Source organism: Bombina bombina, chromosome 6 (assembly GCF_027579735.1).
Source record: "Bombina bombina isolate aBomBom1 chromosome 6, aBomBom1.pri, whole genome shotgun sequence".
NCBI lineage: Eukaryota > Metazoa > Chordata > Amphibia > Anura > Bombinatoridae > Bombina > Bombina bombina.
Genome location: NC_069504.1, coordinates 268,315,871 through 268,339,015, shown reverse-complemented (window position 1 = coordinate 268,339,015; position 23,145 = coordinate 268,315,871). Strand labels below are relative to the sequence as shown.

Here is a 23,145-nt window from a genome sequence, read left to right as displayed (position 1 = left end):
TAAAGTTTGGACGTTTTTTTCAACATAATTATATTAGTAATATCCTAAATAGTGTAATCGCTAACTATCGGGTTGTTTTGAAAGTGTTAAAAATTCTAAGGAAAAACGGAGATAACCGAGTTAATAAGTAAAAATAAAAATATATCTCCTTTTACTTTTTCCAAGCATAACCTAGTCCTTCTCTCCCCCTATAACATAGACCTGTCTAATAAACTTATTAGTTCTTTCATTTTGTGCGTAAGAAGCCTTATCTTCCACAAGTGGAAAGATAAGGCAATACCTTTATTTACAAAAATTGGTTTTATCAAAAAGCAATGCATCATCGAACAGAGACACAGATACCAATTTAGAACTACAAGTGTGGTCCTTTTTTGGAAAATGGTAAATTTTCATTAAATCACATTATTATATTTCCATTTAGAAACAGACTTAGTCTTACTTGGAATATGGCAGGATCTATAGACTGGGTTACAGAGGAAGAGAGGGACGAAATTTAATTGTTTTGTTTTTCCGAGGTATGGGTATATAAGAGAAAAATTAGACAAAGAACAATTAGTTTCAATTTAACACAGATATTAAGGTACCATTTATATCAACGACTGCATATGTCTGATTATAATATCCTGTGTTTCCCTCTCCTCTTTGTTTTTTTTTGTACCCTGTTGCTTTATAAATAAAATAAAAAAAATAAAAAAATATTGGTGGCTATTAGCAGTTAGAAAGTAGCAAAGTTATCTTTGCTTTATTTCTAACATTATTGCTACCCCATTTATAGAAAGCCAGGTTTGGTTACTCTGTTCTTTCTTTTCTACCCAGGATCCTGTTAGCTGTTAGCTGTTGGATGAAGCTGACAGACTGGGAAGTACTGTGTTTACTCCACAGTAAAAGACCCTGGACGGTAAGTCCATTTATATTACTTATGCCCTTCCCTGGACAGGTATAACCGTTAATGTCATCTGGGATGGGGGAATGTTAATGGTGACCAATAAAAGACACCTCCATTACCCTGTTAGGAGTCTATGAATTTTAATATACCCATGAGAGATTAAGTATGAACAGCATGTCTCTAACCCTGCCCTTTTTATGTACCTTCTGTGTATTGGAAGTAAACCATGTAGTCTGACTACTACAGATCTTTTGTCTCAGGAATGAAAAGATTTGACGTTACCTAATTTTTCCTTTTTTTTTTTTAATGTCCCTCCCTCAATGAGATACATTCCTCTTGTTAGAGGTTTATCCTGGGGATGGTGTCTATTTCCACGGGTTTACCGCTAGTATTTGACACTTGTATAGGTTACGATACTTTTCATATTATAAGGAACTTGTTTATACCTGTACGGTATTACATAGTTTGCATGTAATTTGCTAGTTTTCTAAGTAACCTTGCTGGTGTCATCTTTTATATATGGGCTCAATGGCCGCTTATTTTTATTTATTCTGTTTAAATGATCCTTTTTTGTTTAAAGGATTTTTTAAAAATATGGCATTGTCCTTGTTGCATATTCTCTGAAGAATTTGCTCAGGCATATCAGGTTATTACTATATCTCCTTTCTTGTTGAGGAGACTATTCCTCTCCTTGTTTTTGGTTTAGTTATCCTTATCAGAGATAATTTGCAGAAAGGCTGCTGGTGGGTCAGTGGTAAGTCACTGGGATACTACCTGAATTCTTCCTCTTAGAGGTCTATGGACTCTAAGATGATTCAGGTGGGATGTGGACTAGTGCCACCTCTCCTGAAACAGTGGGTTGAACCCAGGTTAAACTCTACCTCCTCATCCGACAAGTGTTTCCACGGTGGAGTTATAATAAGACGGGTCTTTTCTTCTAGTCCTAATAGGAAGATTTGTCCAAGGAAGGTGGCATTTTATTGTGTCCTAGGTAGGACAGTGATCTTAGGGATCTAGCATGTTTATCCATGCTATCTCGCTTCCAGTTTTTTTAGGATCTTTGGTTTTTTTTTTCTACATATCGAATTCCTTGTTGGAATTCTGGATATCCTGTCTTCTCTTCAGGCCTCTCTATGTCCTTCACGGCTCTGTATTTAGAGGTCATTGGTAAATTGGGCTTCTAGGGATTCTATTAATTTTGCTTGTTTCCATCTGAAATCTTTTCAGCTATGCATGCTTAGTCTATTGTAGGACTCTTGGACTTCTCACAGTGGATATTTCCAGACTCCCTAACTAGTGTGTCTCTATACTAGAGGATTTTGCCGGACCACCTGGCTCAAGGTTCATGCTTCCTGAGACCATCCTGGTGCTTGTGACTACGGACTCGTTTTTCTGGCTGAGGATGGGTCTAGTTTTTCTTACCTTTCTTTTAAGGTCTGACCTCATTTAACTTTAGTCCAATTTTTCTAAGGACTTAAGGTTGAGAATGACTTGTTTTTCTTCAAAGCGAGTACTTTTTTTCTCTGTTGGGATACATTAAGCGTCACTTCTATCAGTTTTTTGCAGACTACCTATTTTTCTTGTGAATAATCGGTTGTTTACATCTTTCTCAGGGAGGCGCTTGGAGTTCCTTATCATTGGAGGTAACTCACATTCTCCAGTGAATGGAGTCTTTCGGTTACCTTTTCCCTTCCTTCTCCCAGGGGTGGACTCCTGGGACGTGGGCCCTCCACCCAGAGGTTGTCACTATGATAACTTTCTGGAGTTGGTTATGTTGGCTTCTCATCTAAACTCTTAAGTTTTCCAAAGTACGTTTCTAGAACGAGAGATGTTCTGATTGCCATTCTGGTGGGGTTTTGGAACTTCAGTTTGGCGTGCCTGTTCCCTCCTGTTTGTGCTCCTTCCCCAAGTCATTGCTCGTTTCGGTATGGGAGGGCGTATGTGGTTTTAGTAGTTCCTGCCTGGACTCGCAGAAATTGGTTTGCAGATCTGTTATCTCCTCTCAGGAGGGACCTTCTACTTCAGGGTCCCTTCCTCTTCCGGAATCTAGTTTCTCTGAAGCTGAATGCTTGGAGTTAGAACGACTAGTCTTGGCTAGGCGTGTGCTTCCTGAGAAAGTCGTTATGTTTCAGGCTCGTACTTGTTACCATAAGGTAAGGTGTAATTGCCTGTATTGGTGTGAATTAAGGAATTTCTCTTGGAGTCAAATGAGGGTTCCTTGCATTCTTTCCTTTCTTCAGGAGAGCCTGGAGAAGGGTTTGTCAGTTAAGAACTCTGAAGGGTCAGACTTCTGCACTGTCTATTCTTTTGCACTTTTGTCTGGCAGATGTTCAATCTTTTGTTCAGGCCTGGGTCAAATTCAGACCTGTGTTTCAATCTGTTGCTCCTCCTTGGAGCCTTCACCTTGTTATGGTTTTGCAGCAGGCTCTGTTTGAGCATTTGGTTGATTGGGTTTGTTGTTTTTGTGGAAAGTTTTGTTTCCCCTTGCTATTTTGTCCGCTCAAACGTTTTGAGCTTTCAGCTCTGCAATGTGATTCCCCGTACCTTATTTTTCACGCAGATAAGGCAGTCCTTCGTACTAAATTGGGGTTTCTCCCTAAGGTGGTGTCAGATAGAAACATTAATCAGGAAATTGTTCCGTCTTTTTGTCCTAATCCTCCTCCTCATAAGGAGTGTCTTTTGCATAACTTGGATGTTGTGCATGCTCTAAAATTTTACCTACAAGCTACTAAAGATTTTCGGCATTCTTCTCCACTGTTTGTGGTTTTCTCTGGAAAGTGTAAGGGTCAAAAGGCCCCTTCTACTTCCCTTTTACTCTGGTTAAGAATTATAATTAGTTTTGCTTATGAGACAGCTGAACAGCAGTCTCCTGGGAGAATTATGGCTTATTCCACTAGGGCTGTCTCCTCATCTTGGGCTTTCAAAAATGAAGCTTCTGTGGAACAGATGTGCAAGGTGGCAACATGGTCCTCTTTGCATACTTTTTTTCCCAATTTCTACAGATTTTATACTTTTGCCTCGGTTGAGGCCTCTTTTGGGAAAGAGGTTCTTCAAGTGGTGGTGCCTTCTGTTTAGGTCCTTCTGCCTTGTTCTCCCTCCCTTTTCATTCCGTGTCCTCTAGCTTGGGTATTGTTTCCCACTAGTAATTGGAATGACGTTGTGGACTCTCCATGCCATAGGAAAAAAAACTAAATGTATGCTTACCTGATAATTTTTTTTTCTTTCCGGGCATGGAGAGTCCACGACCCCGCCCTCTTTTAAATTTATAATACGGCAGTTTTTTTGAGTAAACCTCAGAAACCTCTATACTTTTTTTTTTTTTTTTTTTTTTTTTTTTTGTGTTTCTTCTTTTTCCATTTTCCTTCGGCTGAATGACTGGGGATTATGGGTAAGGGAAATTACACTTAACAGCTTTGCTCTTTGCCTCCTCCTGCTGGCCAGGAGTTGAATATCCCACTAGTAATTGGAATGATGTTGTGGACTCTCCATGCCCGGAAAGAGAGAAATTTATCAGGTAAGCATACATTTTTTTTTTTTTTTTTTTTGTCAAACCCTTTATTTTATTATTTCTCACTCTCTCTCACACACTCACTCTCTCTCACTTTTGTGTATGCAACGGTTTAAATGTTAATTTTTTTTTTCAGGTATTCAGAACTGACTGTGTTGCAACAGCAACTTATAAGGGAAACTCTTATTGCATGGCTCCAAGCTCAGGTAAATATTGTCATGTTTAATGATGAATACATTCGATAGTTAAACTGAAGAAAAGAAGAAAAATTAAAAACATACTTACACGGAAGGGGACTGTACTGGGTACACAACCTATCACCCTGCAACATGCTCAGCCCTGGGTGCTCAATAGCACTCTCAGGAAGCTGTGCTGTCCCCAGAGTTCCAGGCAGTTAACCCCAGACAAGACAAGTCTGGGGTTAACTGCCTGGAACTCTGGGGACAGCAAAGCTTCCCGAGAGTGCTATTGAGCACCCTGGGCTGAGCATGTTGCAGGGTCATAGGATGTTCAGTCCCCTTCCGTGTTTTGTATATGTCTAGGGTGATTACATAAGTCTGTGAACCCTTGACTTATTCCCAGTTTGTTTGAGAGCTTGCATTTGTATGGCTGCATTAGGGACCCAGGTTTTGGGAGAGACCTTGGCGTGGTACCTGGGCTTGTCCCATTTGACCTGATGCGGTGCGGTAACCAACTCTTCCAGTTTTGCTTTTAATCTTAGCTGAGAGCTTGCAAGCGAGTGCTGGTCCTTCATCTTAATTACTAATGGGATATTATTCACCTCCTGGTCAGCAGGAGGTGACAAAGAGCACCACAGCAAAGCTGTTAAATATCACCTCCCTTCACTCCCAACCCAGTCATTCTCTTTGCCTACGTTAGTGGTAGGAAGTGGTAAAGTTAGGTGTTAGAAAAGATTCTTCAATCAAGAGTTTATTATTTTAAAAGTGGTGCAAGATTGTGCTGCCTTGTCCTGGGGTGTAGCCGTAGTCCATATCAGTCTCTTCAGTAGAGCAGTGGTGGCTTTAGAGCAATGGGAACTGGTGGGACATAATTCTCACTGCGCCTCCCATATTTTATGCTGCCCTAACTCCTAAAACCTGAGTGACATTACTCAGTCTTTTATTTCTCCACAGGTTGATGTGAGGGAGAGGACCTCTCAAGCCTGGTGAGCTGCCTTGCTGTCAGGCAGAAGTACGAGGTAAGTGTTACTTTAATTTTTCTGGGGTAGACACAGACTCAGAAAGAAGTGAGCACGCTATGAAAAACCTAATACACAACATAAAAAAGGGGCACTTTATTGTTGGTGGGACGCTGTAAACTCTCCTAGGCTGGAGAGGACTTGGGACAGCATTACATTGCAGGCACTGGGGCTGGAGAAACGCTAAAATAAATGGCTCTGGTGGTTAAATCTTAAATTTGCCAAATGATGTCCGGGAAGATTTTTTCCTTCATGGCAACGCCCACGATGGGCGGATCATGCTGAGTTGCACGCCACTTTCATTGCGCCTCAGTCTGGGACACATTAGGATAAGAGTTTGTCAGGTCTTGCCTAGAAGCGCATGGTCCGTGCAAAGCATGCGTTTCTAGGACCGGAGACGAAATTCCTCTTCTGCAGTTAAAACGGATCATCTGCTGAATATAGGGGAAGATTAACTCTGGTTGCCAATCAGGTAGGAACACCTCTGCAAAGTAGCTGAGGTGTAGAGGTGTGCTATTACATTCAATTTATAGATGGCTAATTTGAACAGGCTTCAGTAAAAAAGTTACCGCTGGAGTTATGTTAAGGGACATCGCTTCTATCATGTCTTCTACAATTTCAGATGCATTGTCTGCTTTTCCAATGTTGCAGGGAAAGAGTAAGAGGAAAATCAGAGGTTTCTGACGCTGTTGTTTTTGCGATTTCGGAGGTTCCCTCCCAGAAGCCTGAAGAGGAGGATACCGTAGTAGCATCTGAAGGTGAAATTTCAGATTCGGAAAGTTTAATTCCCCTTGCTGATACTGAGGTTGTATCTTTCAGGTTTAAAGGAACACTGAACCCAAATTTTTTCTTTCGTGATTCAGATAGAGCATGCAATTTTTAAGCAACTTTCTAATTTACTCTTATCAAATTTTCTTTATTCTCTTGGTATCTTTATTTGAAATGCAAGAATGTAAGTTTAGATGCCGGACCATTTTTGGTGAACAACCTAGGTTGTCCTTGCTGATTGGTGGATAAATTCATCCACCAATCAAAAACTGCTGTCCAGAGTTCTGAACAAAGAAAAAAGCTTGTCTTTTTTTCAAATAAAGATAGCAAGAGAACTAAGAAACATTGATAATAGGAGTAAATTAGAAAGTTGCTTAAAATTGCATGCTCTATCTGAATCACGAAAGAAAAAATTTGGGTTCAGTGTCCCTTTAAGCTAGAACACCTCTGCCTGTTACTTAAGGAGGTTTTTAGCTACTTTGGTCGACAGCGACTCCACGGTAGTTGTTGTTGTTGTTGTTCCTAAGAAGTCCAGTAAGCTGAACAAGTATTTCGAGGGTTCCTTCCTCCACAGACGTGTTTCCGGTTCCAGACTGAGCTTCTGAGATCATTGCTACGGAATGGGAGAGGCCCGGTATACCCTTTTTTTTTTTTTTCTCTCCATCTCCTTTATTTAAAAAGATGTTTCCCATAGCCGACTCTATTAAGGAGGCTTGGCAAACAGTTCCCAAGGTGGAAGGAGCCATCTCCACCTTAGCTAAGAGAACTACTATTCCCATAGAGGATAGTTGCGCCTTCAATGACCCTATGGACAAACAGAGGGTTTACTCAAAAAGATGTATGTGCACCAGGGCTTGCAATGGCAGCCAGCTGTGTGCATTGCTACCATCACTAGTGCACGGCGGCATATTGGTTTCGATGCGTTGTCCAGGATAGGATAAAAGCTCTTAAACTAGCTAATTCCTTTATTACGGATGCTTCCCTTCAAGTTATCAAACTGGGAGCAAAGATTTCGGGTTTCTCTATTCTAGCTCGCAGAGCCTTATTGTTAAAACCTTGGTATGCGGATGTGTCCTTTAAGTCTAAACTTCTTACAAGGGGAAGACCTTGTTTGGACCTGGGCTGTCGGAAATTATCTCTGATATCACAGGAGGTAAAGGTCATCTTCTCCCTCAGGATAAGAGAAACAAACAAAAAGGACGACAGAGTAATTTTCTTTCCTTTCGAAATTTCAAGGGAAATCCTTCCTCTACCACTTCCAAGCAGAATAAGGGAAAACAATCCAAGAAGCCTGCTATTGAATCAGACAGCATGAAGAACAGGCCCCCAATCCGGGACTGGATCTTGTAGGGGGCAGACTTTCCTTCTTTGCTCAGGCTTGGGTTCGAGATGTTCAGGATCCCTGGGCAATATAAATAGTGTCCCAGGGATACAAATTAGAGTTCAAAAGTTTTCCTCCCAGAGGCAGGTTTCTGCTTTCAATATTATCGGTAGACCAGACATAAAGAGGCGTTCTTACACTGTGTAAGAGACCTCTCCGACCTGGGAGTGATTGTTCCAGTTCCAATACAGGAACAGGGTCTGGGTTTTTATTCCAATCTGTTCATGGTTCAAAAAAAGAGGGAACCTTCAGACCAGTTTTAGATCTCAAGAGTCTAAACAAATTTCTCAGAGTACCGTCCTTCAAGATGGAAAATATTCGTTCCATTCTTCCTTTGATCCAAGATGGTCAATTTATGACAACAGTGGATTTAAATGATGCATACCTTCATGTTCCCATTCACAAGAATCATCACAAGTTCCTAAGGTTTGCCTTTCTGGACAAACACTTCCAGTTCGTGGCTCTACCTTTTGGTCTTGCTACAGCTCCCAGAATTTTCACAACGGTTCTGGGATCGCTGTTGGCAGTGCTTCGTTCACGGGGCATTGCAGTGGCAGCCTTTCTGGACGACATCCTAGTCCAGGCACCATCCTTACAATAAGCAAGATCCCACACGGACATGGTGTTATCCTTCCTGCGATCTCACGGGTAGAAGGTAAATTTGGAAAAGAATTCCTTAGTCCCAAATACAAGGGTAACTTTCTTGGGAACCATAATAGATTCCCTATCTATGAAGATTTTTCTGACAGAAGTCAGGAAATCAAAGAGTATCGATACTTGTCTAATCCTTCAGTCCACTCCTCGGCCGTCAGTGGCCCAGTGCATGGAGGTAATCGGACTGATGGTGGCGGCAATGGACATCATCCCGTTTCCTCGTTTCCACCTCAGACCTCTGCAGTTAAGCATGCTCAGGCAGTGGAATGGAGATTATGCGGATTTGTCTCCTCGAATACTACTGGAGCAGGAGACAAGGGATTCTCTTCAATGGTGGTTATCTCTGGATCATCTCTCTCAGGGAAACTGCTTTCGCAGACCATCTTGGATGATTGTGACAACAGACGCCAGCCTTCTAGGGTGGGGAGCAGTCTGGGGCTCCCTAAAGGCTCGGGGAGTTTGGACTCAGTCAGTCTGTTCTTCCTATAAACATTCTAGAGCTGAGAGCGATCTTCAATGCTCTTCTGGCCTCGCCTCATTTAGCCTCGGTCCAGTTTATCAGGTTCCAGTCGGACAACATAACCTCAGTGGCTTACATCAATCATCAGGGAGGAACAAGGAGTTCCTTAGCGATGACAGAAGTAACCAAAATATTCAGTGGGTGGAGGCCCATTCTTGCTGCCTGTCGGCGATCCACATCCCAGGGGTGGACAACTGGGAGGTGGACTTCCTGAGCAGGCAGACCTTTTATCCGGGGGGTGGGAACTCCATCCGGAAGTGTTCTCCAGCCTGATTCTCAAGTGGGGTCAGCCGGAATTAGATCTCATGGCATCTCAACAGAATGCCAAGCTCCTGAGATACAGGTCGAGGTCCAGGGACCCCCAGGCGGAACTGATAGATTCTCTGGCGGTTCCTTTGACCATCAGTCTAGCATACCTCTTTCCTCCGTTTGCTCTTCTTCCTCGGGTCATTGCTCAAATCAAGCAGGAGAGGAAATCGGTGATCCTCATTGCACCGGCTTGGCCTCGCAGGATTTGGTATGCAGATCTGGTGGACATGTCTGCTCTGCCACCTTGGAGACTTCTGTTGAGGAAGGACCTTCTAATTCAAGGGCCCTTCCTTCACCCAAATCTAGTTTCTCTGAAGCTGACTGCTTGGAGATTGAACGCTTAATTTTATCCAAGCGGGTCTTTTCTGACTCAGTCATTGAGACCATGATTCAGGCTCGTAAGCCTGTAACTATAAAAATTTACCATAAGATATGGCGTAAATATCTCTATTCGTGTGAATCCAAGAGCTACTCATGGAGTAGTTAGGATTCCTAGAATTTTATCCTTTCTCCAAGAGGGTTTGGAGAAAGGATTATCAACAAGTTCCCTAAAGGGTCAAATCTCTGCCTAATCTATTTTGTTACACAAACGTCTGGCAGATGTTCCAGATGTACAATCATTTTGTCAGGCCTTGGTCAGGATCAGACCTGTGTTCAAACCAGTTACTCCTCCATGGAGTTTGAATTTAGTTCTTAAAGTTCTTCAAGGGGCTCCGTTTGAGCCTATGCATTCCTTAGATATTAAATTATCTTGGAAAGTTTTATTTCTTGTTGCTATTTCTTCTTCTGCTCAGAGTGTCAGAACTCTCAGCATTGCAGTATGAGTCCCCTTACCTTATTTTTCATTCTGATGAGGTAGTTTTACGTACTAAATTAGAATTTCTTCCTAAGGTTGTTTCTGATCGGAACATTAATCAGGAGATTGTTGTTCCTTCCTTGTGTCCTAATCCTACTTCTCAGAAGGAACGACTTCTGCACAATTTGGACGTGGTCCGTGCTTTAAAGTTTTACCTGCAGGCAACTAAGGACTTTCGTCAGTCTTCTGCTTTGTTTGTGGTTTTCTCAGGAAAACGTAAGGGACAGAAAGCTACGGCTACTTTTTTCTTTTTGGCTGAAGAGTATCATACGTTTTGCATGGGAGACTGCTGGACAGCAGCCTCCAGAGAGAGTTACGGCTCATTCCACGAGGGTCGTTGCTTCCTCATGGGCATTCAAGAACGAAGCTTCTGTGGAACAGATTTGCAAGGCTGCAACTTGGTCCGCTCTTCACACTTTTTCAAAGTTCTACAAATTTGACACTTTTGCCTCGGCTGAGGCCGATTTTGGGAGAAAGGTTCTTCAAGCAGTGGTGCCTTCCGTTTAGGTTCCCTGTCTTGTCCCTCACGTATCATCTGTGTACTATAGCTTGGGTATTGATTCCCATTAGTAATTTAAGATGATCCGTGGACTCATCGTGTCATTAAAAAGAAAAGAAAATTTATGCTTACCTGATAAATTTATTTCTTTTTTGACTTGAGTCCACGGCCCGCCCTGTTTTTGTAAGAGACAGGTTGTTGGGTATTATAAACTTCAGACACATCTGCACCTTGTTACTTCCTTTCTCTCCTTTACTTTAGTCGAATGACTGGGTTGGGAGTGAAGGGAGGTGATATTTAACAGCTTTGCTGTGGTGCTCTTTGCCGCCTTCTGCTAACCAGGAGGTGAATATCCCATTAGTAATTAAGATGATCCGTGGACTCATCGTATCAAAAAATAAATTTATCAGGTAAGTATACATTTTTTTTTTTCTTTTTCCCCCCCACCTTCTCCCTCCTGATTTGGTTTTTGTTCTGTCTTCTGGACAGGCAAGATGGTTACTAGTATTTTTGGTTTGTTGTGTGATCAAATTTCTTCTTCAAACACTTACGGCATGGTTATTTTGTCAGGGTGTAGAATGACATACTGCAAAGCAAAAATTGTTGTTTACTGATACTATTTACATTTGCAAATTTTCTGCCTATTGCACCAGATTTCTATGTTTTTTATTATTCAATTTTTTTTTCTTTTCACACAAGTACCTACAAGTATGTAACGCTCACTTTAGTTTGCTCACTTTGTTTTCAAAGTCATTTCTGAACCTGCTCCATTTAAATTGAGTACTACTGCTGATTGGTCTGCATCAGTATCTAGGAAAATATTTTTTTCTTATTCTTTTGTGTACTGCTACTAATCAAATTTAAATTGTACTGTACCTACCATTTGAGTAGAATCCCTCTCCTTTTATATATTTTCTTATTTGCCTTTTTATGCTATATTGCCAAAAGTATGTGAATACCTGACCATCACACCTATATGAGCTTGCTGGACATCACATTTTAAAACCATGATCATTATTATGAAGTTGTATCCCCATTTCTGAGATGGCTTTCCACAAGATTTTGGTGTGCTTGTAGGAATTTGTACCCATTCAGCCAAAAGAACATCTGTGAGGTCAGTCAGGCACTGGTCTGATTCTGAATTTGAATTCCAATTCATCCCAAAGGCGTTCAGTTTGGTTGCGGTCAGGGCTCTGTGAAGGACACTTGAGTTCCTCCACACCAAACTAGCCAAACCATTTCTTCATGGGCATTGATTTGTGCACAGTGGCACAGTTATGCTGGAACAGTAAATTGCTTTCCCCAAACGGTTACCACAAAGTTGAAAGCACCCAGTTGTCTAAAATGTGTTGTGTTTTTTTTTTTCTTTCTCTGTGCTACACACTTCAGCACTTGACAGCCCCACTCTGAGTTTGTGGTCTACCTTTTCGTAACTGGGCTGTTGAAACTTAAGATGCTTCTGCTTTGCAATAGCACTTAGTTGACTCGGGCAGCTCCAGAAAGTTTCACATACTGATTTGTCATTGGTGGCATTGTGTTATGCAGTAAAGTCATTAAGCTCTTTAGTGTAACCAATAGCACTGCAAATTTTTGTCTATGGAGATTTCATGCCTATGTACTGAATTTTAGCCACACCCATTGCTAACGGGTACATGAAATACATGTATTCAATAATTTAGTAGGGGTATAAGCATACAATTTCTCCTACATTGGTGTATCCGGTCCACGGCTTCATCCTTACTTGTGGGATATTCTCAATCCCTACAGGAAGTGGCAAAGAGAGCACACAGCAAAGCTGTCCATATAGCTCCCCTCAGGCTCCGCCCCCCCCCCAGTCATTCTCTTTGCCGCTCTAACTAGTAGCATATCCACGGGGGTGGTAAAGAGTATGTGGTGTTTAGTTGTAGTTTTTTATTCTTCTATCAAGAGTTTGTCATTTTAAAATAGTGCCGGCTTGTACTATTTACTCTGCAGCAGAAAATGATGAAGATTTCTGCCGAGAGGAATATGATTCAAATTCATTTAAAACCATTGCAACTGTGCATGCTCAAACAATGGAATGGGGATTATGCAGATTTGTCTCCCCAGATTCAGATGGACCAGAAAACCAGAGACTCACTCCTCTGGTGGTTGTCTCAGGATCACCTGTCTCAGGGAATGAGTTTCCGAAGACCGGAGTGGATCATTGTCACGACAGACGCCAGCCTCTTAGGCTGGGGCGCGGTCTGGAAGTCCCTGAAGGCTCAGGGTCTATGGTCTTGGGAAGAATCTCTTCTCCCGATACACATTTTGGAATTGAGAGCGATATTCAATGCGCTCCAGGCATGGCCTCAACTAGCGGAGGCCAAATTCATCAGATTTCAGTCGGACAATATGACGACTGTAGCCTACATCAATCATCAGGGGGGAACAAAGAGTTCCCTGGCGATGAGGGAGGTATCCAAGATAATCAAATGGGCAGAGGATCACTCCTGCCATCTATCAGCAATTCACATCCCAGGAGTTGACAACTGGGAAGCGGATTATCTGAGTCGTCATACTTTCCATCCGGGTGAGTGGGAACTCCACCCAGAGGTTTTTGCTCAGCTGACCCAGCTATGGGGCATTCCAGATCTGGATCTGATGGCGTCACGTCAGAACTCCAAAGTTCCACGTTACGGGTCCAGGGATCCCAAGGCGACATTGGTAGATGCCTTAGTAGCGCCTTGGTCGTTCAATCTAGCTTATGTCTTTCCACCGTTTCCCCTTCTCCCCCGGCTAGTAGCCAGGATCAAACAGGAGAAGGCTTCGTTAATTCTGATAGCTCCTGCGTGGCCACGCAGGACTTGGTATGCAGACCTGGTGAATATGTCATCGGTTCCACCATGGAAGCTGCCTTTGAGACAGGACCTTCTAATTCAAGGTCCATTCGAACATCCAAACCTAGTTTCTCTGCAACTGACTGCTTGGAGATTGAACGCTTGATTCTAGCTAAGCATGGGTTTTCGGAATCAGTTATAGATACTTTGATCCAGGCTAGAAAGCCTGTCGCCAGGAAAATTTACCATAAGATATGGCGGAAATATCTTTGCTGGTGCGAATCCAAGGGTTACTCATGGGGTAAGATTAGGATTCCAAGGATACTATCTTTTCTCCAAGAAGGATTGGAGAAAGGTCTTTCAGCTAGTTCCTTAAAAGGACAGATATCTGCTCTGTCTGTTTTGTTACACAAGCGTCTGACAGCCATGCCAGATATTCAGGTGTTTGTGCAGGCTTTAGTCAGAATCAAGCCTGTCTACAGACCTGTGGCTCCTCCATGGAGTCTAAATTAAGTTCTTTCAGTTCTTCAAGGGGTTCCGTTTGAACCTCTACATTCCATAGATATTAAGTTACTATCTTGGAAAGTTTTGTTTTTAGTAGCTATTTCTTCTGCTAGAAGAGTTTCTGAATTGTCTGCTTTGCAGTGTAATTCACCCTATCTGGTGTTCCATACAGATAAGGTCGTTTTACGTACCAAACCTGGTTTTCTTCCAAAGGTGGTTTCCAATAAGAATATCAACCAGGAAATAGTTGTTCCTTCTCTGTGTCCTAATCCAGTTTCTAACAAGGAACGTCTGTTACACAATCTTGATGTGGTTCCTGCTTTAAAGTTTTATCTAAAAGCAACTAAAGACTTCAGACAAACTTCGTCCTTGTTTGTTGTCTATTCTGGCAAGAGAAGAGGTCAAAAGGCGACTGCGACCTCTCTGTCCTTCTGGCTAAAAAGCATCATCCGGTTGGCTTATGAGACTGCTGGAAGGCAGCCTCCTGAACGAATTACAGCTCACTCTACTAGAGCTGTGGCTTCCACATGGGCTTTCAAGAATGAGGCTTTTGTTGAACAGATTTGTAAGGCAGCGACTTGGTCTTCACTGCATACGTTTGCCAAATTTTACAGATTTGATACTTTTGCTTCTTCGGAGGCTATTTTTGGGAGAAAGGTTTTGCAAGCAGTGGTGCCTTCCGTTTAGGTTACCTGACTTGTTCCCTCCCTTCATCCGTGTCCTAAAGCTTTGGTATTGGTTCCCACAAGTAAGGATGAAGCCGTGGACTGGATACACCAATGTAGGAAAAAACAGAATTTATGTTTACCTGATAAATTTCTTTCTCCTACGATGTATCCGGTCCACGGCCCGCCCTGGCATTTTGGTCAGGTTTAAATAATTTTTTTGTAAACTACAGTCACCACTGCACCCTATGGTTCTCCTTTTTCTCCTAACCGTCGGTCGAATGACTGGGGGGGCGGAGCCTGAGGGGAGCTATATGGACAGCTTTGCTGTGTGCTCTCTTTGCCACTTCCTGTAGGGATTGAGAATATCCCACAAGTAAGGATGAAGCCGTGGACCGGATACACCGTAGGAGAAAGAAATTTATCAGGTAAACATAAATTCTTTTTTCGTATATACACTATATGGCCAAAAGTAGTATTCAGGGAAAACTTTAACATCCTGACGAAGGCATGACTTTGACTTTGTCTTTTAAATATCACTCACCAAGATGATTGGTTGTTCATTTATGTTAAAATCTTTTATTATATATCAAAAAGGCATACAGACATAACATTTGCAACAAACCCAAAGTCTTTTATACATGAATCATATAGTTTCATTCAGTAGCTTTCCATAACTTAAAAAGGGCACATGCATAGTAAGATAGGGGTATTCAAACCATTTTTGTTAATACTTTTTCAATCATGGTGGACAGGTGTTGTAATGGCCATCATCTCCATTGACATTAAAGTCTATATGTCCTTGCTTCCTCCCTATCCTTATTGTTTTTCCTGGCACTCAAGAATGATCAATGATTAAGTCGGGGTTGCATGACCTGCTGTATGTTCCTTCTGGTGCCTTAAGATAATTTTTCTCTTTTATGTAACAACATTAAAACCTAATAAAAAAAACTTAATAAACATTTTAAATCAGACTAAAATGTGTGGTCTTTTCTTTCTTTTCAATAGTATCTGATGAACATCTACTGTTGGGTCTCTTGGTTATTAGTGTTAGAATACTAAGTTTTCATTCTCCCCATTAACTCTCCTGTCTTGTATTAGGAGTTCCTAGAAACCTCTCTCTATTCCCTTGTGTGACTTTCCCTTCCTGAACTTCTGTTCATGATCCAATAAAACCAAACCTTCTGAAACTGGTCATGATTACTCTGTATCCGGGCAGTCCCTTCTGACATTAGATATATATCTTGGATTTTGTCTATCACTTCTCTCCACGTGGGAGCTCCAACTTTCCAGTGTCGCGCTATACAAGTCCTAGTTGCCGTGCATAGAATTTTAATAAATTTATTAATTGCCAAATTAAAATGGTCGAGCCTCCTGTTTAGAAGTGCCTGAGGGATTGTTAATGTTATGTGTTCCTCAAGTAGTTGGCCCAACAAATTATTCAGTTGGGTCCATGTGTTTTTTATTATGGGGCAACTCCACCACATATGTATATATGAACCTTGTTCTCCACATCCTCTGTAGCAGAGTCTGGAATCCTTAGGGGAGAAGTGAGATGTTCTTATTGGGGTCAAATACCACCTAAATGAAGTCTTGATAGTGTTTTCCCTAAGGTCCGCACTAATCAGGCCTCTACATGAGTCAGAAAAGATTTGTATCCATTCCTCTCTTGGAATGGTAAGCCCTAACTCTGATTCCCACTTTAACATTAGGTTGGACTTAGTGTTACCTTTGTTTTCTTGGATGTCTAAATATAGTCTAGAAATTGTTTGTTTTTCTCTATTCAGAGTCATGCATAGTCTCTCTAGAGTGGTCTTTGGCCTTGTTGTATGTTGTGTAAGAAGTTTATTCAGGGCTGACGATATTTGTAGATATATGAACCAGTGTAATTTATGTGGGTGAATGATGTCTTGTAATTGATTAAACAGTATCAAGCGCCCGTTCGGCAAAAAGTCTGCGACTCTGTAAAGCCCCTTGTTCGCCCATTTCTTTAGTGGACCCTGTATCTCTCTTGGTAGAAGAAGCCTTAACGGTTTGGCCCAGGTATTCGTTGGAATAAGAGTCTGGTTTTTGGTCACTGATTTCCAGACAGAGACAGTATGTAGAGTAGTGGGAAGTTTAGCCCTAGTATTTGGCCCCTGTCCACCTAACTTCCATAGGATATCGTCTGAGTATTCCTGTCTATACATATCTCTCTCTATCTGTGTCCATATCACATTACTCGATTGTTTACTCAAGAGAGCGTCCTGGGCAAGTCGCGCAGCCTGATAATAGTCAGCTAAATTAGGAAGGCCTACTCCTCCTAGTTGTCTATGGTGTGCAAGAACATGTGGTGCTATTCTAGCCTTTCTATCTCCTCTGAGAAAAGAGTGTAGATCAGACTGTAGTCTTTGTATGTCTGGAGAGGGGATTTTGATCGGAAGAGCCCTAAATAAATATAATATCCTGGGGAATATATTCATTTTGATAGTTGATAGTCGCCCATACCAAGAAAAGCCGCCTCCCTTCCATTTCCCAATATTTTTTCTTATGGTCTTATATAGTGGGATATAGTTTAAGGTATATAATTTATCATAGGAATCTGATATTTTGGTCCCCAAATATGAGAGAGAGTTTTTTACCCACTTAAGGTTGAAATTGATCTCTATCAGTTTTTTTTTTTTGGGGGGGGTAGCGATAGTGACAATGCTTCGCACTTCTCCAAATTAATTTTATATCCTGATATTCTAGAGAACTCTTGCAGGGTCTGCAGGGTCCTGTAAAGGTATGTTAAAGAATCTAGAGGCTTAGTCAATGTCAATAGTATATCATCGGCAAAGAGCGACAACTTGTATTCAGATTGACCTATATTGACCCCCCTGATATCTTCTGAACACCTAATACTGGAAGCAAGAGGCTCGATACATAATGCAAACAGGAGTGGAGACAATGGACAGCCTTGTCTTGCGCCGTTTCTTATCTTTATAGGTCTCGATTTGATATCCTGCTGCACTAATCGTAGCCATGGGTAGAGAATATAATCCCTTAATAGTTGGTCTTTAATCTCTGAATGGCTCTAATGGCTGAATCGTTTAAGACTTTCTCCTGAATTCTTCTCTTAGTTTGGAGTATCTCAAATACGGTGGAGGATCGTGTTCGTCTGTGTTGTGTCTCCAGAGACTGAATCTCTGCCTGGAGCTGGTCTATGGTGTTATTAGTTATTCTAACTAGTTTTGCTTTTTCTTTAATCAGAATCCCCCTAATAAATGGTTTGTGTGCTGCCCAGGAGGAGATCGGGTTAATAGTGGAGTTCTCATTATTTTGCCAGTATTCTGTCATGTTTTTAAGCGTCTTCTTGTGAATGAATTCTTTGCCCAATAGGTTCGGGTCATAAGTCCAGGATCTCTGTCTCTGAGAACCGATTAGACCTGTCAGCTCCGTCTGAACCACCGAGTGGTCAGACCACACACAAGGGTGAATATGTGAGTTTGTGATGTTGGGGATAAGGGTCTGGCTTACCAAAATATAGTCTAGTCTGGTGTATTTATTGTGCGCATGTGAATAGTAAGTATGATCTGTTGTATTGCCATATAATGTTTCCCAAGTGTCCACTAAGTTATGTATATTTACCATTTCTTGTATAGATTTGGCAATGGATATCTTCCTGAGTTGCTTATGTGAGATTTTATTCCCCGGCGTTCCCAGCTTAGGTGTCAATGTGATATTAAAGTCACCCGCCAAGATTGTTCTGGTCTGGGACCATTGGGTGAGGTGGTGTGAGATCTGGTGAAAAAATGTGTTGCTGCTCGTTTGGCGCGTATACATTACATAGTTACCCTTGTGTCTTGTATTCTCCCTCTGACAATAATATATCTACCCTCCGGGTCTGTTGTCACTTCCTCTGTTGCAAACTGAAGGGATGAGTGAATGAGGATAGATACTCCTCTTATTTTTTTTGTCTGTGGTTGAGTGGTAGTGAATGGGGAAGTGTTTGTGCCAAAATGTGGGTATTCTAGTTTGCGTAAAGTGGGTCTCTTGTAGAAATATAATTTTCGCTCTTAGTTTGATATATTGATTGAGAGCCACCTTGCGTTTTATATTAGTGTTTAAACCCCTCACATTATGTGAGAGGATAGTGAGTGGTGCCTGTGTCATTTGTTTTTGTTAGGCCGTTGCATCTTATGAACCTTAGTGTTAGATTGGACCTTATTGGGTTGAATGACTGTTATGTACCTTCCAGAGACCCTAGTGACCACACATAAATAACAATAAATAATAAACAGCAACCTGTAAAAACAAAAATAACAGAAATGAGATTTCAGGAGGAGCTCCTGAACATAGATTAAACTTTGCATAGACATCCAAAAATAGAATAAACTCAACTATTAGTGCAGTTTTAACTTGTATACTGTAGTTTCAGTTTTGGCATTAAAGGATAACCTTTTTCTAGGACACCTAACGGTGTGGTTAATGGTGTAATCAGCATCATCAATAATATCTCTTCTTAATACATAAAAAGGGATTTACCATCTGAGATTCTTTATTTATGAGGGTTTCCCCTATCTCCTGATCTCACCCAATTATGTTTAACTTAGAAACCTAATCAGGTTCCATCACATGAGGATCGTTCTAAGACCTAGTTACAGCATTACCATTGACTCTGCTTATTAATCGTTCCCTATATTTGAGGAAGTCTATAGTCTCTGCAGTAGGGAAAATACAAAGTCTCTAAACATTTTTTCTCTTTATACTCATCTGCTTCTTGCATCCATGGGGAACTGTTGAGGGAAAACCTTAGATGCCTTCTTGCAGTCACTGATTCCGCCGCTTTCTTTTCGGTTTCTTTTTGGGAACTTTCGTCCACTTTGGCTTCTTGCTTGTTTCTGTTTTCTGCCTGTTGCCTTCCCTCTCAGGAGTTGCTTGGCTGGGCTGTAAGTCTGGGGCCTCCAGATTAAGATAAGCACAGATTTCGGGTATATCTTGTCTGTCTCGTATCGTCCGGGTTTTGCCTTCATGCAGGATACATAGGGCAAAGGGGAAGCCCCATCGATAGTTAATTTGGTTCTTGCGAAGCAGCTGAGTAAGTGGTCTCAGTGAACCCCTTCACTGTAAAGTGCGGACACACAAGTCCTGATAGAATTGGACCACTACTCCTTGGTACTTGAAGGTGGGATTCTTCCTCGCTGCCTGTAGAAAGGCTTCTTTTTCTGGGAACCTGAGCATCTTGACTATTATGTCCCTGGGTGGGTAGTCTCCTTTTGGTTTGGCTTTGAGGGCCCTATGTGCTCTTTCCAGCTGGAAGTTGTCTTCTGTCTCACTGCCTGTGATTGCCTGGAACAGCCCTTTGAGATAGTTTTGTAAATCTAAGTGAGTAATTGTCTCAGGGACTCCCTTAATGCGTATATTGCTTCTACGAGAGCGATTCTCTAAATCCTCCATTTTGTCGTGGAGAATATCTATTTCTTGCTGATTTCTGAGATATGGCTGATATATTTTCTTCCATTGTGTCCTCGTTATCTTCGAGTGCCATCACCCTTGTACCCAGGTCTGATATTTCACGTCTGAACTCTGCTAAGCTATTAGTAATTGTGGTTTGAAAAGAGTCCATCTTGTCCCACATTTTCTCAAAATTTTTATTAAAGTCCTGCTTCGAGAGCTTTGATATCTTCTTTTGTGACTGGGGCTGGATCTATGGCGCTACTTTGCGGATCTGTGTCTGCCTCTATATCGGCCTCCCGATCTGTCTCTTGCGGTTCTGCTGCTTTTTCTCCCTTTAGAAGGCCTGAAAAACAAGCTTGCTGTTGCTGATCTTCCAGCAGAGGGTGTTTTATGTGGCTTCCTAGCAGCCATGGTTATCTCCGTATGTGACAGTGTTATCCGTGAGAGCTCAAATGGAGTGAGGCTGTATGATATTTCTCAGACTCTTGGCAGTTGCGTGTGTATTAATGTTCCTATGACTTCTTTACCCCAGTTAAGCAGTGTCTTTATCCTACCAGCATCGCTGCCCCCCAAGATTAATGTGAGACCTGTCGGGTTTTAACCCATCTTCCGGTGTATTCTTATAGCCTTACAGCTTTCCAGGGTCTCTCACCCCCTATTGTACAGTTTAGTCAGTAGTGTATTTAGTATTTGGGGGGGCTTGTTATATTTAATTTTCTGAGCGAGGGAGTGCAGTCAAGTTAGACTATCTTTGATAGCGCTGCATGTTATCATGTAATTGAGCTGAAGCCTTACCCTCTGATATCGTTCTCCTGCTGTTACACAGAGTCCCAGTACCAGTTTGCAGAGCAGGTTACTGCCCCAGAGACCCTGATCTCTATTTGTTCTCATCTGCTGTCGGCTCTGTATATTACTGTGTTGGTCCGTTATCCCTCGTGGCGTGTCAAAATGGCGCTGACTCCATTTGCACCCTGAGTTCTTTCACATTTATCTTCGCTGTGCGCGCTCGGGACTGATATGTGGAGCCATCCGCTGATTCCCACAATCTTTCTAGGGGTCAATTAGGGTAGTTGGTGTTAGTGTGTCCAGCTAGACCGTGTCTATTACTCCTCTGCCATATATCCTGCACGGAGCATTACAGCTATGCGACCATTCCTGTACATGGCTAGGCGCCGCCCCTTGGTTGTTCATTTAAAGGGACACTGTACTTTAAAATTTGTTTTTACTTATAAATATTTCCAATAACTTGTTATACCAGCTTCATAGTATTAAATGTATTGGAAATTGTTCATTTAGGTGTAGGCAAATATAATAACTTGTTTTGCTCATTGGAACCCCCACCCATAATGAGAAGAAAAAAACCAGTACCCAAATATTGACTATTGTTTATATAGAGACGGGTAAGATAAGGGGATTTGTTGTTTCTCCTTGTTTAGCCCATTTAAATGGGAATATTCTTGAGAACAATGGTTGGTGGCTTCAATGAACAAAACCAGCTATTTACAAAAATAAAAGCACTTTCCCATACATTTAATACTCTGCAACTGGTATAAGAAGCCGATGGGAACTCATTAAGAAGAAATACATTTTAACGTACACATTCCCTTTATGTAGCTGAACTAGAATATAGAAATGACTATATAATTTGATCACCCATGACTTGTTAAATTGTTTAACATATCTAACTTATTTTGCTGATACTGTCAGTCTGTAATACAACGTTAGATCTTGATTTGTTAAAATATTGGCCTAACTGTTAGCAGTGCCTTATCTCCCTCTAAGATCATAACTAGAAACTGCAGCGTAAAGAGGGTTTGATGTGCAACACAATGACCGTGCTGTATGTGCTTATCCAGGACATAGTAAATTGCCTCCATGAGATGTTGGACTGTAACGCTCTTTTTTTTATTTATTTTTTTTAAATCCAAAACAAAGTTTTACTGTTCTGAGGAAATGGTAATAAAATGTATACGGATGGCAATAGTTTCTGACTTGTATCCATTTGTCTGATAGAATGTTAGTACTGTGCCTTATTTCACCATCCTCTGCAGATCCTTGCATGCAGAATACACACATAGGCTTTTGTAATGTTTTAATACTAAATATATGTATTGATTTGCCTTTTTTTTTTTTTTTCTTTTTTTCTTCCTACAGATGCTAAATGCGCAACCAGAGAAAACCTTTATCCGAAACAAAGCGGCACAAGTATTTGCCTTGGTGTTTGTGACCGAGTACCTCACAACATGGCCCAAATTCTTCTATGATATTTTATCAATTGTAGGCCTTAATCCCAGAGGTGTAGACCTTTACCTCAGAATCTTAATGGCCATTGATGAAGAAGTAGTGGATCGAGATATAATTCATACATCAGAGGTAAGCATAGTTTTACCTTTTCTGTAATAATTCTAATAGTATAATGTCATGTATTAAAATTCATTTTCTAACGTCTAGACCTTTTTATCTTAGTACAAAAGTTGCTGTGTTGGGAGAGAGAGAGCTTCAGAGGTCAGTTTGTGATCAGTACTTTACATTAGTATGTCTGTTTAAAATAAGGCATTTGGAAGTATAAGGGTTTTTTATACTGCTCTTTCTTACTTTAGAATGTATTAGTACTGCAGCAGAAACTGTCAGTTCTGTTGTATTATACTACAATTCATTATTATTTATTGCTGTGTAAGTTTGATAATGTAAATTTCTGTTTGGTAAACACATGGAAAAAAATGTAGTTCTTCTTTTTTTTTTTTTTTTTTTTTTTTATTTCTAGGAAGCACGAAGGAACACATTATTGAAAGATGCAATGAGGGAGCAGTGTATTCCAAACCTAGTAGAGTCTTGGCACCAAATTCTGCAAACATATCAGCGCAGTCATTCTGAATTGACATGCCAGTGCCTTGAAGTAATAGGGGCTTATGTCTCTTGGATAGATTTAACATTGATTGCTAACGACAGGTTTGTCTTATTCATTGCATGGTTTTTTTTGTTTTCCATTTAATGTGCAGTTGTTGCCAATCCTTAATTATATTTTTTATTGAGATTCACTTTAAGGTATACAATACTGAAATGTCAATACATAATATACAAATAAGTAATTTCAAGACCTCATATCAATGAGCAAACTTAAATAAGAAAATCAAAGTTGCAAGACATTTGTGAGAACAGGACGTGTAAATTATGTCTATCA

General features: G+C 41.1%; 1 protein-coding gene across 2 annotated transcripts in view; it reads left to right on the top strand.

The window, feature by feature from the left end:
- Positions 1–23,145, top strand: part of XPOT (exportin for tRNA) — a gene marked incomplete in the record, with an annotated part of 287,196 nt that overhangs the window by 12,372 nt on the left and 251,679 nt on the right. The window contains 4 exon segments of one of the 2 annotated variants that reach the window (XM_053716839.1): positions 4,531–4,600; positions 22,119–22,337; positions 22,431–22,469; positions 22,729–22,913. In XM_053716839.1, coding sequence (XP_053572814.1) covers positions 4,531–4,600; positions 22,119–22,337; positions 22,431–22,469; positions 22,729–22,913 — 513 coding nt within the window. 2 annotated transcript variants of the gene reach the window in all.